Here is a 14,304-nt window from a genome sequence, read left to right on the forward strand (position 1 = left end):
CTCTTTCAAGATTCAAAGCATCCTTCCGATAGGAAGGAGACCAGAATTGCATGCAATATTCCAAAAGTGGCCTAACCAATGTCCTGTACAGCTGCAACATTACCTCCCAACTCCTATACTCAGTGCTCTGACCAATGAAGAAAAACATACCAAATGCCTTCTTCACTATCCTATCTATATGTGACTCTACTTTCAAGGAACTATGAACCTGCAGTCCAAGATCTCTTTGTTCAAGAACACTCCCTAGGATCTTACCATTAATTGTATACGGCCTGCCTTGATTTGCTTTTCCAAAATGCAACACCTCGCATTTATCTAAACTAACCTCCATCTGCCACTCCTCAGCCCATTGGGCCATCTGATCAAGATCTCTTGTACTCTAAGGTAATCTTTTTTGCTGTTTACTCCACCTCCAATTTTGGTGTCATCTGCAAACTTACTAACCATACCTCCAATATTCACATCCAAATCATTTATATAAATGATGAAAAGAAGTGGACCCAGCATCGATCCTTTTGGCACTCCACTGGTCACAGGCCTCCAGTCAGAAAAGTAACCCTCCACCACTACCCTCTGTCTTCTACCTTTGAGCCAGTTGTGTATCCAAATGGCTAGTTCTCACTGTATTCCATGAGATCTAACCTTGCCAACTAGTCTCCATGGAGCACCTTGTCGAACCCGTTACTGAAGTCCATATAGATCAAATCCACCACTCTGCCCTCTTCAATCCACTTTGTTACTTCTTCAAAAAAACTTGATTAAGTTCATGAGACATGATTTCCCATGCACAAAGCCATGCTGACTATCCCTAATCAGTTCTTGCCTTTCCAAATACATTTAAATTCTGTACCTCAGTATTTCCTCCAACAACTTGCCCACAACCAATGTCAGGCTCATCGGTGTATATTTCCATGAGTTTTCTTTACCACCTTTCTTAATTAGTGGCATCACATTAACCAACCTCCAGTCTTCTGGCACCTCAACTGTGACTATTGATGATACAAATATCTCAGCGAGGGGCTCAACAATCACTTCTCTAGCTTCCCACAGAGTTCTAGGATGCACCTGATCAGGTCCCAGGGATTTATCCACTCATGCTTTTCAAGACATCCAGCACTTCCTCCTCTGTAATGTGAACATTCTTCAAGGGGTCACCATCTATTTCCCCACATTCTTTACCTTCCATGTTCTTCTCCACCGTAAACACGGATGCAAAATACTCAATTATCTCAATGCCAGGAGATCAGTGAAGAAATCTCACAGTATAGTGTCCTAGGCCCAGTCATCTTCACCTATTTTAACATTGTTCATCCATCCATCAGAAATCCCGAAGGGGGACTGTTCTCTGATGAGTATACAATGCACAGCAGGATTCACAACCCGTCAGACACTGAAACACCTCAAATTGAAATGCAGAACGACCTGGATTACTTGAAGACTTGGGTTCATAAGTCGCAAGTAACATTGATGTCACATAAGTCCAAGAAAACAGCCTTGTCCATCAAGAAATAATCCAATCAGTTCCCTTTGTCAGTCAATGATTTTAAAATTGCTGAGTCTACCCTCCACAATCAATCGTCTGACACCTGCACATCAGTAACATGACCATGCGAGCAGGTCAGAGGCTTCCAATTCTGTTGCAAATAATTCACCTCCTCTGGGTAACAGTTGTTTACAAGTCATGAATGAGGAGTGTAGTGTCATATTCTCCACTTGTGTGTATGATTCCAACTCCAGGAACACTGAAACATTTTGATACTATCCAGGAGAAAACAGCTTCTTTGAAATTAGTTGATAAGAATAAAGCTGGAACCACTTTAGGATATTTGCTGGGAGCTAAGGTTGCTATTCTCAAGCTGGAGCAGAGTTACAATGATATGTAATGGGTTGGAAAACGCTGCAGATTTCAGCCCTTTTTGTTTTTGAAGCAACAATACTTTGGTTAACAACTAAATGTTGCTAACTTTTGTAGGGACTGAGTAAGAGCAGGAAGGATGATAAATGCCATCAAAAATATTTTAGTCTATGTAGAGACATCCCAAATGATGTCTCACCCATTACCTTAACCACATGGCCCTAACCATAGATCAGCAGCCCAACTGATTGACACCCCACCACATTCAGAATGAACTAGTTTTACAACTGGTGCACAAGAGCAAGAGAACACCATCTACAAGATGCACAGTAGCACCATTGCTCCTTTGACAGTATCTGATAATCTCTCCAATTTATAAGAGCAAAAACAGCAAATGCATGGAAGCGCCAATGGTGGGCGGCATGGTGGCACAATGGTTAGCACTGCTGCCTCACAGCGCCAGAGACCCGGGTTCAATTCCCACCTCAGGCGACTGACTGTGTGTAGTTTGCACATTCTCCCCGTGCCTGCATGGGTTCGTCCGGGTGCTCCGGTTTCCTCCCACAGTCCAAAAATGTGCAGGTTAGGTGAATTGGCCATGCTAAATTGCCTGTAGTGTTAGGTGAAGAGGTAAATGTAGGGGAGTGGGTCTGGGCGTGTTGCATGTTGGTGTGGATTTGTTGGGCCGAAGGGCCTGTTTCCACACTGTAAGTAATCCAACAGCCACCAATTTCCTTTCAAGTACTTGAGGTCAAAGCTCTAGTCATCCCAGATGGGACTTGAACCCACAATTCCTGTTTTACAAGATCAATACCTTATCCAGTAGGCCACTGCGGCCATGCCAAACCAAACAGTCACTGTCAAACCCGTGCCTGAGCCTCCCCACAGAGGTCTGCTTGGCACTGGGTTAGTTTCCTTTCAACAGTGCTGATTGGTTGGCCAATCAATTCTGATTAACTGATGCACTGTTGCCGTAGTGGGAACCATGGATTGGCAATATCTTTCAAATAAATCCTGATGAATCTATCCCAACAGTCACTGCGTCAGAGGTCAGATCAGTTTTCCTTCATGTGAATCCAAGGAAAGTGATGGGACCAGACAGAGTACCAGGCCGCACTCAAAGGATGCGCAGATCAACTGGCAGAGGTCTTTTTGGACATCTTCAACTTCTCCCTGCAGCAGGCCACTGTTCCTGCCTGTTTCAAGAGGGCCAACATCATCCCTGTGCCTAAGAAGGCTCATGTAGCATATCTCAATGACTACCGCCCAGTGGCCCTAACTTTGGTGGTCTTGAAGTGCTTTGAAAGGCTGGTCCAGCCTCACCACTACTCTTGACCCACTCCAATGTGCCTCTTGGACCAACAGATCCACGTCAGATGCCATATCACTTGCCCTTCACTCCTCCCTAGAGCATTCTGACACCAAGAATAGCTACGTAAGATTCCTACTCATTGACTACAGTTCAGTCTTCAACACTATTATCCCCTTGAGATTGATTTCTAAAATTAGTGATCTTGGACTAAGCACCACTCTTTGCAATTAGATCTTCAGTTTCCTGGCCTACAGGCCACAATCAGTGAAGATTGGAGACAATCCTTACTAACACTCAACAATGGAGTCCCTTAGGTGTATGTACTCAGCCCCTGACTGTACTCACTGTATACTCATGACTGCATCACCAAATACCAGACTAATGCCATTTACAAGTTTGCTGATGACACCGCCATAGTCGATCAAATCTCAGATGATGATGAAACAAGCTACAGATGGGACCTGGAAAAATGGTGCACTGAGAACAACCTAGCTCTCAATGCCAGCAAAACCAAGGAACTCAGTATTGACTTTCGGTGGGATATTACTTATGCCCCCCCCCCCCCACACACACACACACATGCACACGCACACACATTAACAGCACAGAGGTGGAACAAGTGCAGGGTATCAAGCTCCTGGAAGTCATCATCCACAATAAGCTTTCTTGGACTCTTCATGTGGATGCACTGGTTACAAAGGCCCAACACCATCTCTTCTTACTCAGGCAGCTGAGTAAGTTTGGCATGATGACAAATACCCTTGCCAACTTTTATAGGTGCGGCATCGAGAGCATTCTGTCTGGATGTATCACTGACTGGTATGGCAACTGTACTATTCAAGATCGGAGATGGTTACAGAGAGTGGTGAATTTGGCCTGGACAATCACAAAGGCCAACCTCCCATCTATAGAATCCATCCACCAGGCCTGCTGTCAAGGAAAGGCCGCCAACATTCTTGAAGATCCATCCCACCCTGACAATGTTTTTCTACAACCTCTACCATTGGGGAGAAGGTACAGAAGTCTGAACACACACACCAGCCAGTTTCAAAATAGTTTCTACCCTACTGTTATTAGAATAATGAATGGACTCACAAACTCTTTACATTTGCCTGTACCTGTGCTTTTATTTTTGCCGCTGTTTACCTATTAGTTACTTCCCTATGCTACTTAACTCTGTGATCTGCCCATATTGCTCGCAAGACAAAACTTTTCACTGTGCCTCGGTACACGTGACAAATTCAATTCAATTCAATTCAATTCAATTAGGCACCTGCTTGAATATATTTCTTTTGTATACAGCCCCCACACATCATCAAGTAAGTAGAATTAGCACTTTTCAACGGCTCTTGTGACATACTGAAGTCTCCCTATCTCTGAGCCAGGAGTCCTGATTTCAAGTCCCATACTCTGTAATAACATCTCTGAACAGGATGACTAGATAATATCTATGTGAGTTATTTATCCCCTCAACTAATGATCTTAAATTGGTCAAGATTGATCAGCAATTGCTGCCTAAAAAGCAAATCACAGCTTACGCTGGTCATTGGGCACTGGCATTCAAAGATGATATATATTGCATCCAGTCGGCATGTCGGGCCTGCAGGCTGAACCCTGTGAGCGAAACATACAATTCACAAAGCCACTGCACAGTAGCAGCATTAAACAACTTGCTTAACCTGCCGTGCAGGTAGTTGAGATCTTTTGCGCTTCTAAGTAATTTGAAATAAGGCGGGCACTTTTGAAAAAATGATGGGCTTTGGCAGATTTAGGAATTTGTGTAATGAATGAACAATGATTTGACCCAATTTAACATTGTCTCGCGGAATACGAGGACAGCTAAATGGAGATAATTCTGGAAGCCAGCAAATACAAGTGCTCGATCTGTAGTTTTGCGGTCCTGAATCACACTGGAAAATCCACTTCACGTTTTCTACTGGAAGACCACTTCAGAGTACTGAGCATCCGTAGATCTGTACACCTTTGGACTGTGGGTGTAAACCCACGCAGACACGGGAAGAATGCGTTCAAAAAGTTGCCCAAAGTTGGAATCCAACCTTAGTCCTCTGTCGGTATGAAATAGCAGTGCTAACCACTGTGCCACAGCGGCGCCCCATTTGGATTGAAGGTGCGCAGGTGACTACATTTTCAATTATTTGATTTATGGTTCTCGTGCTGAGGAAAGTGATGGTGTATTTTCTTAAGGGACTAGCCAAGTAATTTGTTGATGTTCAACAGAGATTGAAATCAATTGCGCACCCATTAAGGAGTTTTTCATGGAAAAAGCTAGAGCTTATAAAACAGTCACCCTACTGTAAGCCAAGGGCAATTTCTTGCACTGTCAAAGATGGATTATTGGTTCCTTTTAGTGGTGAATTCGGCTGTTGCCCTGGTATTGTCGAGTAAAGAGCGAGATTGCAAACATTGGGGTAGGTTTGATTTATTGGGCTTGTCGAAGGATGGAGATATCACGTTTGGTGGAATTTTTGACGTGCATTCTTACCAAGTTGAACATCAGCGCCTCTCATTCAGCCAACACCCGGAGACAGCAAAATGTCTCAGGTTAGTGGGTGCCATTAGACCTTTCATTTTGTTTAGTAAAATGGAAATCGTCTGCCCTCATGCTGCTTCACATTCTGAATTAATTTGCGAATTTAAGACTTTTTAAAAAATCGTTAACTTTGTTGTTGTGGTCCATCTCAGAGTGCTTTATAACCAATCAGGTACGTTTGCAATTCAGTCAATGCTGTAAGATTGATAAAATTGCAATCAGTGCATGCACCGCAATCTGGCACAATCAGTCTTGTCGTCAAAAAAAATCTGTTTAGCATTTTGGAATGTGGGATATTTATCGATGAAAGCATTGTGAAAGTTCTCCCGTTCTTTTTTGAAATGCGTCTATTGGATCTGAGAAGGAAGATTGGAGGTTCTCTTAACATTGTATTTGAAATTGGGCACAATCTTTGATTAACGTCAGCTCAGATTTTGTGCTCAATGTCTGCTTTGGAACATATGTCCAACAACTTCCAATTTAGAGACAGTGGTGTTACTACTGAATTATAGCTAATCATAACTTTGTAATGGTTACCTGTTATCGTTGTTTTCTGTGTTTTTTAAAATCTTGTTTCTTTCCCTTCTGCAGCTTTCAATTCAGACCTTTCCGTTGGGCACTGGCGATGATTTTTGCAATCGAGGAAATAAATAACGATACAGCTCTACTTCCCGGTGTCACACTGGGATACCGCTTGTACGATTCTTGTAAGTTGACGCAATTATCGCTAAAAGCAGCTATGGCGTTTCTGAACAAACCCGAGGCAAACGAACCTTCTGTTAAGTGCAAAAACTCCTCCACTGTTTCTGCGATTGTTGCTGATTCTGGATCCACGAGGTCTTTAGCAATTGCACCTTCCATCGGTACCTTCAGAATCCCTATGGTAAGATCTGGTGTTGAAGAACTCGGTTATGCAGTGTGAATAAACTTGGGTCAATTGTATATGATATGATGCTCTCTGTGTCATTTAATCCATCTAATACGCAATTTAGAACATTCGTTGTCAATCTAAGAGAGACCAAAATCCTCAATTACATCGCATTTAGAATGTTCATTTGGGATGAGACGGTTCAGTACAATTATTGTAGATTGTTTTTTTTTGGCTCGGCAAAGCCAGGGCTTTATAACGAGGCTGTTATTCTTCTTCTAAGGTACTGCTTCGAAAGTGTCATTTCAGAAATCTGATGATGAAGAAAACTGAACTATGAGAAAGAAAATGTTCAAAAATCGTTACAAAAATGGCAATTTTAGTTCATTTTTATTCTTTCTGTGTTGGCAAAATCAATACTTGTTTTCAGTCCCAAGTTATCCTTGAACTGAATGTCTTCCTAGATCATCTGTGAGCTGGTTTAGAGGGAATCAGTCTGATTGATTCTGGCTCTAACTTGCAGCATCCACAGTTCTTTCGGTTTTTATTTGAGGGAATTATATATGGTACCAAACCAGAAATTGCTGGAAGATCTCAGCAGATATGGTAGAATCTGTGGAGAAAAATCAGCGTTAAGGTTTCACGTCTATTGACCTTTCTTCAGAACATTAGATAGTATCACATGTAGGGTCGATATCAGTGAACAAGAAGGCATTGTTTTACTACAATCATGTCTTGATGGTCAGCGTTACTGCAGCTACCTTTATATTCAAAGACCATTCCTTGTATTTAATCGCCACTGGTTGCCATGGTGACGGGCTGATGACACATGTACACTGGACCTTTACACTTTGTCCGTATGAAGAGATCCTAAATAATTAAACTAACTACTTTATCAGAGTTTTGCTTTTTTTTTAATGAAACTGTCTAATGATGCTATGGCATCCCATGCTCATGATGAGATGGCATTTGGTCCACAGGTCAGGATGCGAACACTGCACCACAAGAGACCGACAGCACTTTTCTTTCGTGCATCTGTCAATATTTTGAACCATGTTGACTTAATTTTCCACTGATCAATCAGCCATTACGAATCTTCCTTCAGGGTAAATTGCTCGCTTTTCAAAACTTAATGTGCTGCCACTTTGTCCGTCTCCTGCTTTAACGGAGATCTTAACTCACTTACTGGAAACAACTTATTGCAGAAATGAACCCCGTGGTCAAGGATTTTTATTTAATCACGTCCTATCGAATTTGAAGTGCAATTTAAAACAAAAGCAGGTAATGTTCAAGATACTGGCTGGTCAAGCACATCTGTGAAGAGAGAAACCATAGCTTCAAAAATGAGGCCATGTTTTATTGAATTCAGCACTGCGATGCTCGACTACATATGACAACGTTTCGTCCAGTACGACCAGAAAAATACTGTGCAAGAGGCAAAAGCTGACAAAAAAACTTACCCAAAATACTACAGTATTCCTTGAATTTTTGAAATTAACTATTTATAGAATTGAAAGAGAAGCTACATAGTAAATGAGTGTAATGTCTACAAAGCCTACCCAGCAGTAAACTACACGATAAATAGACTGCAACGCAAACATTGTTAGCAGATGAAATAATTCTAAATTAAACTAAATGTTTCGGTATCGGCGGATGTCTGTAATCAAGCCTGAGAGACAATGCGCTTAATTTTGCTGCCAGAAGCTGGATGAAATTCTTCAATGTTCTACCTCGCATTCTTGATTTTTTTTTAAAAGGATAATGTTAAAAATGTTGCAAAAGATATAAGGGTTTGGTTGAAGAGTAAATTTCGGCAATGGTGTAAGGCAGGTCATGTAGAATTAGTTACATATCTGACACCTTGCTTTTCTGTTCACTCTATTAACTTCAGTGTGAAGGGACAAAAGACGAGATCAACAGTTGACTCTCGATGCATTATTAGACACAGCTAGACTTCTCCCCAACGAACCTGCAGAGACAGTGGGGAAGAGAATGTTTGAAGAAGTTCTTCAAGTTAAATTGTGGATTGGCGTGTGTGTGTTTGTAGCAAGGGCAAGGCGAATTATGAATGATCAGTGCTCGGAATGAATCTTGGGAGTGTTTTGAAATTATTAAATAAGTAGTTTATTCTGCGTTTAAGCAGGGCTACTCTTGTTAGCAGGACGTGAGATGGCATATTTGCTCATCTCAACCGATATCTATGTGTTGATATCATGAACAACCACAAACTATAATTGAAACACAAATGTTTTTGCTTTATTTGTGACAGGTTAGTTACTTTGCAACCTGTGCGTGCCTGAGCAATAGAAAGGAATATCCATCATTTTTTCGAACAATACCAAGTGATTACTATCAGGCTAAAGCATTAGCTCAGCTGGTGAAACATTTTGGATGGACCTGGATCGGGACAGTTAAGAGTGACGATGACTATGGAAACTTTGGAATGCTAGCATTTGAAGAGGCAGTTCAACAGTTAGGCGTTTGTATAGCCTTTTCCGCGTCATTTCATATAACACATGCTCAAGAGAAGTTAATGAAAACCATCGACACCATAAAAACCTCTTCTACAAAAGTTGTCGTTGCCTTTGTGGGAGAATCAAACATGCGTACTCTACTAAAAGAAATGATTAGACAAAATGTCAGCGGCATACAATGGATTGGAACTGAATCATGGGTTTCCTCTTTGCTTCTTCCTCCGGAGGAAAGTAAAAAGATTGCTACCGGGACAATTGGAATTGCAATTCGTAAATTCGGTATACCAGGGTTGAGGGAGTTCCTAATGAAAGTTCATCCAACCTCGTATCCAGAGAACCTCTTGGTAAAAAAGTTTTGGGAAAGTTGTTTCGGCTGCACTTTAAGTGGTGGAAACAAAACATATTCTCGAAAAACTGAATCAGATATTAAGGAATGCACAGGAAGAGAAAATTTACAGAATGTCCAAAATGATTTTACTGATGTGTGGCAGTACAGAGTGACATACAATGTGTACAAAGCAACTTATGCGATAGCTCATGCACTTCACAATATGGTGTCATGTAAAACTGGGGAAGGACCTTTCTCCGATGGGAGTTGTGCAAACATTTCAAACTTTCAACCATGGCAGGTGAGGAGCATTTAACGTAGTATGATGACTGCATTTATATATATATCCAAAGTGGCCGAATGCACGGTTGAATATTTTCAATTAATGTAAACGATTTCCCATTTTGTTTTTATTTAAAGTTGCTATATTACATGAGAACAGTGAATTTCATAACCAAGATTGGCGAAAAGGTTTATTTTGACGAAAATGGAGACCCTGTCGCAACATATGACATTGTAAACTGGCAACCAAATGCCCTCGATGACATTGACATTGTAAATGTTGGGCACTATGATGGATCAGCTAGTTCTGGAAAAGAATTTTCGATAACAGAAGGGGTAATTGTTTGGAGTGGCGGTCAGAAGTCGGTAAGATCTGTGCAGAACAATCCTTTTTTTAAAAAAAAATTGTCAGCTTTTTAATATCAATTTCCATTCATGGAAATTGAAAGTGAACAGATGGTTGTTGTATCCCTACCCGCTACTGAACATTTCCACATATTAAATAAAATTGCAACTTGTCAAGCATTTTAATCAGAAAGAACCTGTTCAATAATTTGCAAGTCGCTTTGTTTGATCAATTAAGAATGTAAGACCAGAGACATTTTATTTGCATCCACTTCCACAGCAGAACATTATTTCTCGTAACTGATGCAATTAAAATTGACAGAAATGTGAGAATGCAGCTGAAGAACAAATTATAAATTTAACTATAATCTTAAAAGACACTGCATGAACAAATGAATGTATGAACAGCGAATTAAGATCTAAACATTTTGTGAAGTTTTTGCACGGTTTGAATTTTTTTAAAAAAATGGGAGCAATGGATCTTTTATTTAGACGTCACATGGTTCTTGTTCATCTCGATCTCAAACACATTTGTGCCATACAAATGCCAAGCAATGGCTATCTCCAACAAGATAGGATGTAATCATCTCCCCATGATATTCAATAGCATCAACATCACTGAATCCTACACTAGCAACATCCCAGGTGATATCTTTGATCAGAAACTGAACTGGACTAATCATATAAGATCAGATGCTGTAGATCCACAAATGTTCACTTTCCCCACTACAGATGATCGGCAACAGCAGCTACAAGATACATGGCAGTGATTCAACAATGCTCATTAGGCAGTAACTTTCAAGCCCATGCCCACTTCCAGCTCGAAGAATACTGGCAACTAATGCATGGGGATGCTCCCACCTTCGAGTTCCCCTGTCAGCCACTCACCATTCCTGACTTGGAAACATGTGTCAGTTCTTCCTTTATGTCAATTTGGCCAATCTACAGCAAATAGATTTCACTAGTTCAGGTAGGCAGGTCAGAGGCAACTAGGGATGGGCAATAAGTGCTGGGCTGGCCAGCAAGGATCACATCACGTGCATAAATTAAGAAAAAAACATTTTTACTTCTGAATTTGCTTTTCATTTTAGCCATAAAATGGTATTACTACAAATTACATCCAATTTTATTTAGTTGCTTCCCTATATCCTTTTTCAATAATAAATGAAGTAACTCCAAAGGCACATCATCAATATTATTATGAGAATTTGAATTTAACAAAAATATGCTGGTTCTGCAACTTCACAACTATTCCAATCACTTTACAGTGGCTTTAAACTTGGGCATGATGATGTCACAAACTGCGATATTATTTCAAAAAAAGACAGTCCTAACAAAGGAAACAGAAGCTGGTTTTGTGCTGTACACCAGACATAATATTGTACATTTGCCATATGGACTTACTAATATGTCTCTTCCCTTGTATTCACATTATTAATGAGGTTCCTAAAGCTTTTTGCTCTGAAAGCTGCCAGCATGGAACAAGGAAAGTAGGAAGAAAAGGGCAACCCATTTGCTGTTTTGATTGCGTACAATGTGCACAAGGTGAAATTAGTAACATGACTGGTAAGAAAACAACATTGCAAAGTGCATTTCTGCTTAAGCTGGATTTCTGCGTTGCTCAGGCGTTAAGATTACGTGTATAATGACAAAGTCTTGTGTTTTGTTTTAGATTCCATTTCCTGCATAAAATGTCCATTGGAATTCAAATCTAATGAAAGGCGGGATGAGTGCATTCCAAGGGAAATCGAGTTTCTTTCCTTTTCTGAGACAATGGGAATCATTCTGGTGACACTGGCGCTGTTTGGAGCCTGCACCACTGTTGGTGTGTTCGCAATATTCTACATCTACCGACACACTCCGATTGTGAAAGCTAATAATTCTGAGTTAAGCTTCCTTCTTCTTTTTGCCCTGACACTTTGTTTTCTGTGTTCAATTACATTCATTGGGGAACCTTCAGTTTGGTCTTGTATGCTCTGCCACGCAGCGTTTGGTATTAGTTTTGTTCTTTGTATTTCTTGTGTATTGAGTAAAACAATTGTTGTGGTGATGGCGTTCAAAGCAACATTTCCCAGCAATAATATGATGAAGTGGTTTGGACCAAGACAACAACGGCTGATGGTTTACATCCTCACACTGGTACAATGTGCAATATGTACTACCTGGTTAATTGTATTTCCACCTTATCCTTTGAAAAACACTAGTCACTCAAATGAAATAATTGTGTTTGAGTGTAATGTAGGATCTTTGTTAGCCTTCTACAGTGTACTCGGTTATATTGGATTTCTGTCCTGTGTGTGCTTTGTGGTGGCGTTTCTCGCTCGAAAACTTCCAGATAACTTCAATGAAGCTAAACACATAACGTTTAGCATGCTTATCTTTTGCACAGTTTGGATAACTTTCATTCCAGCGTACATAAGTTCGCCAGGGAAATATGCTGTGGCGGTTGAAGTATTTGCTATTTTGGCCTCCAGCTTTGGTCTGGTTATTTGCATTTTTGCTCCAAAATGCTATATTGTTCTTCTGAAGAAAGAAAACAATACAAAGAGGAACATGATGGGCTTCCAAAAAAAGCTTTGAAAATGTTCATAAATGAGGCCCGAATATTTTCGTAGTTAATTGTTTTGTTCTAATGAGAGTGAATGGCAATCCCATGTGAAGAGCCATAAAGCCGAATGTTTTACCAGCACTCATTTTACATAATTGAACAAAGCCACAATGACCTGCAGGAAGTGCAATTTTGTTGACATTGTTGATTATTTTGTAAATCTCTCCGAGTTTCTTTTAATCAGAATTGAAAACCATGTCTGACCTATTTTTATTTAAATATGGTTCAAAGTCATTTTTACTTTCCTCGTCTTGCCTTGAATTTCTTCATTGCTTGGAGTTTTGATTTGCGACTTGCTTCATCTATCAATAAATTCTGAAACTTGGCCTATTCAAGTGTCCAAAATGGGTGGCTCACATCGCTTTCGAAAAACACATTAATAAAAGTACCTTAACTGTGTTAAATTGAGATTGTGGGAGATCGGTTTTGGAAGGGTGGGGTGATTTTGGTCATGGGAAAAGGGATGGTTTTGGAATCCTTGAGTTCACCATTTTGGCGGTAATGTGGAAAACTGAATTTTCGGACTGTTTTAGAATTAGTTTTCCATTCATATTCCAAAGGAGCTCACAAATAATTTGCTTCTCCTGTTCTTCTCCTGTTGCATATCACTGAACCGCTGTAATTCACTGATACATTGTAAATTGGGCATTTCAAATTTAGCAAGTCAGTTCTGGAATATTTGCTCTTCACTCAGACTATCACGTAGTAAATGCATAGATTTCTACCTTGACTATCAAGTACTGAATGCATAGTTTTCTACCTTGTTTGAAACCAATTCAGATTACATTTTGTTGATTTCAACACATTTATCCAATATTGGTGCACTTTATTTACAATACAATACAAATAAAGATGTCAGAAGTGTTGGCATTTATTGTGGGTGATTAAACATAAGATGATTGAATATTTGATTCGGAATAAAATCTTTAATGGTGAATGGAGGTGCTTTATTTGGAAGTCTTACTTATCTAACTTTGGAAGTTCCTTTGAATTCTGAGTGTGAGAGAAGTCAAAAACCTTAGATGAAGTGAAACCTGTAGACCTGTTTTTTCTCATGAAATTGGGGAAGGTGAATGGTGCAGAAAGACAGTTGAATACTCCTTGAAGGATTGCAAATCCTTCGATGGAGGGATGTATCTTTGGGAACTTGACTATGGGATTATCATGTTGCTTCAGGGGATGACAATAGACAATAGACAATAAACAATAGGTGCAAGAGTAGGCCATTCTGCCCTTCGAGCCTGCACCACCATTCAATATGATCATGGCTGATCATCCTTAATCAGTATCCTGTTCCTGCCTTATCTCCATAACCCTTGATTCCACTATCCTTGAGAGCTCGATCCAACTCTTTCTTAAATGAATCCAGAGACTGGGCCTCCACTGCCCTCTGGGGCAGAGGATTCCACACAGCCACCACTCTCTGGGTGAAGAAGTTTCTCCTCATCTCTGTCTAAATGGTCTACCCTGTATTTTTAAGCTGTGTCCTCCGGTTTGGCACTCGCCCATCAACGGAAACATGTTTCCTACCTCGAGAGTGTCCAATCCTTTAATAATCTTATATGTCTCAATCAGATCCCCTCTCAGTCTTCTAAATTCAAAGGTATACAAGCCCAGTCACTCCAGTCTTTCAGCGTAAGGTAGTCCCGCCATTCCAGGAATTGACCTCGTGAACCTATGC

General features: G+C 40.4%; 1 protein-coding gene across 3 annotated transcripts; it reads left to right on the forward strand.

The window, feature by feature from the left end:
* Positions 1-4,781: 4,781 nt before the first annotated feature.
* Positions 4,782-13,428, forward strand: LOC122556161 (extracellular calcium-sensing receptor-like). 3 transcript variants are annotated; one of them, XM_043702672.1, is made up of 7 exons: positions 5,156-5,295; positions 5,537-5,729; positions 6,310-6,601; positions 8,856-9,689; positions 9,809-10,036; positions 11,458-11,581; positions 11,688-13,428. In XM_043702672.1, the coding sequence occupies exons 3-7, from the start codon at positions 6,344-6,346 to the stop codon at positions 12,593-12,595; spliced, it is 2,352 nt and encodes a 783-aa protein (XP_043558607.1). In that variant the 5' UTR covers positions 5,156-5,295; positions 5,537-5,729; positions 6,310-6,343; the 3' UTR covers positions 12,596-13,428. The 3 variants fall into 3 exon arrangements, with proteins under 3 accessions (XP_043558605.1, XP_043558606.1, XP_043558607.1); XM_043702670.1 differs by lacking the exon at positions 5,537-5,729 and having other exon boundaries at positions 4,782-5,303; XM_043702671.1 differs by lacking the exon at positions 5,537-5,729 and having other exon boundaries at positions 4,782-5,295.
* Positions 13,429-14,304: the final 876 nt, after the last annotated feature.

This window comes from Chiloscyllium plagiosum, chromosome 13 (assembly GCF_004010195.1).
Source record: "Chiloscyllium plagiosum isolate BGI_BamShark_2017 chromosome 13, ASM401019v2, whole genome shotgun sequence".
NCBI lineage: Eukaryota > Metazoa > Chordata > Chondrichthyes > Orectolobiformes > Hemiscylliidae > Chiloscyllium > Chiloscyllium plagiosum.

What these genes read in the sequence shown, in the direction of transcription:
- LOC122556161 (XM_043702670.1), top strand. Translation starts at nt 6,344, where the DNA reads ATGATTTTTGCAATCGAGGAAATAAATAACGATACAGCTCTACTTCCC. An exon ending in GTACCTTCAGAATCCCTATG is followed by an intron (nt 6,602 to 8,855) that starts GTAAGATCTGGT and finishes TATTTGTGACAG; the next exon opens with GTTAGTTACTTTGCAACCTG. An exon ending in GGAGTGGCGGTCAGAAGTCG is followed by an intron (nt 10,037 to 11,457) that starts GTAAGATCTGTG and finishes ATTATTAATGAG; the next exon opens with GTTCCTAAAGCTTTTTGCTC.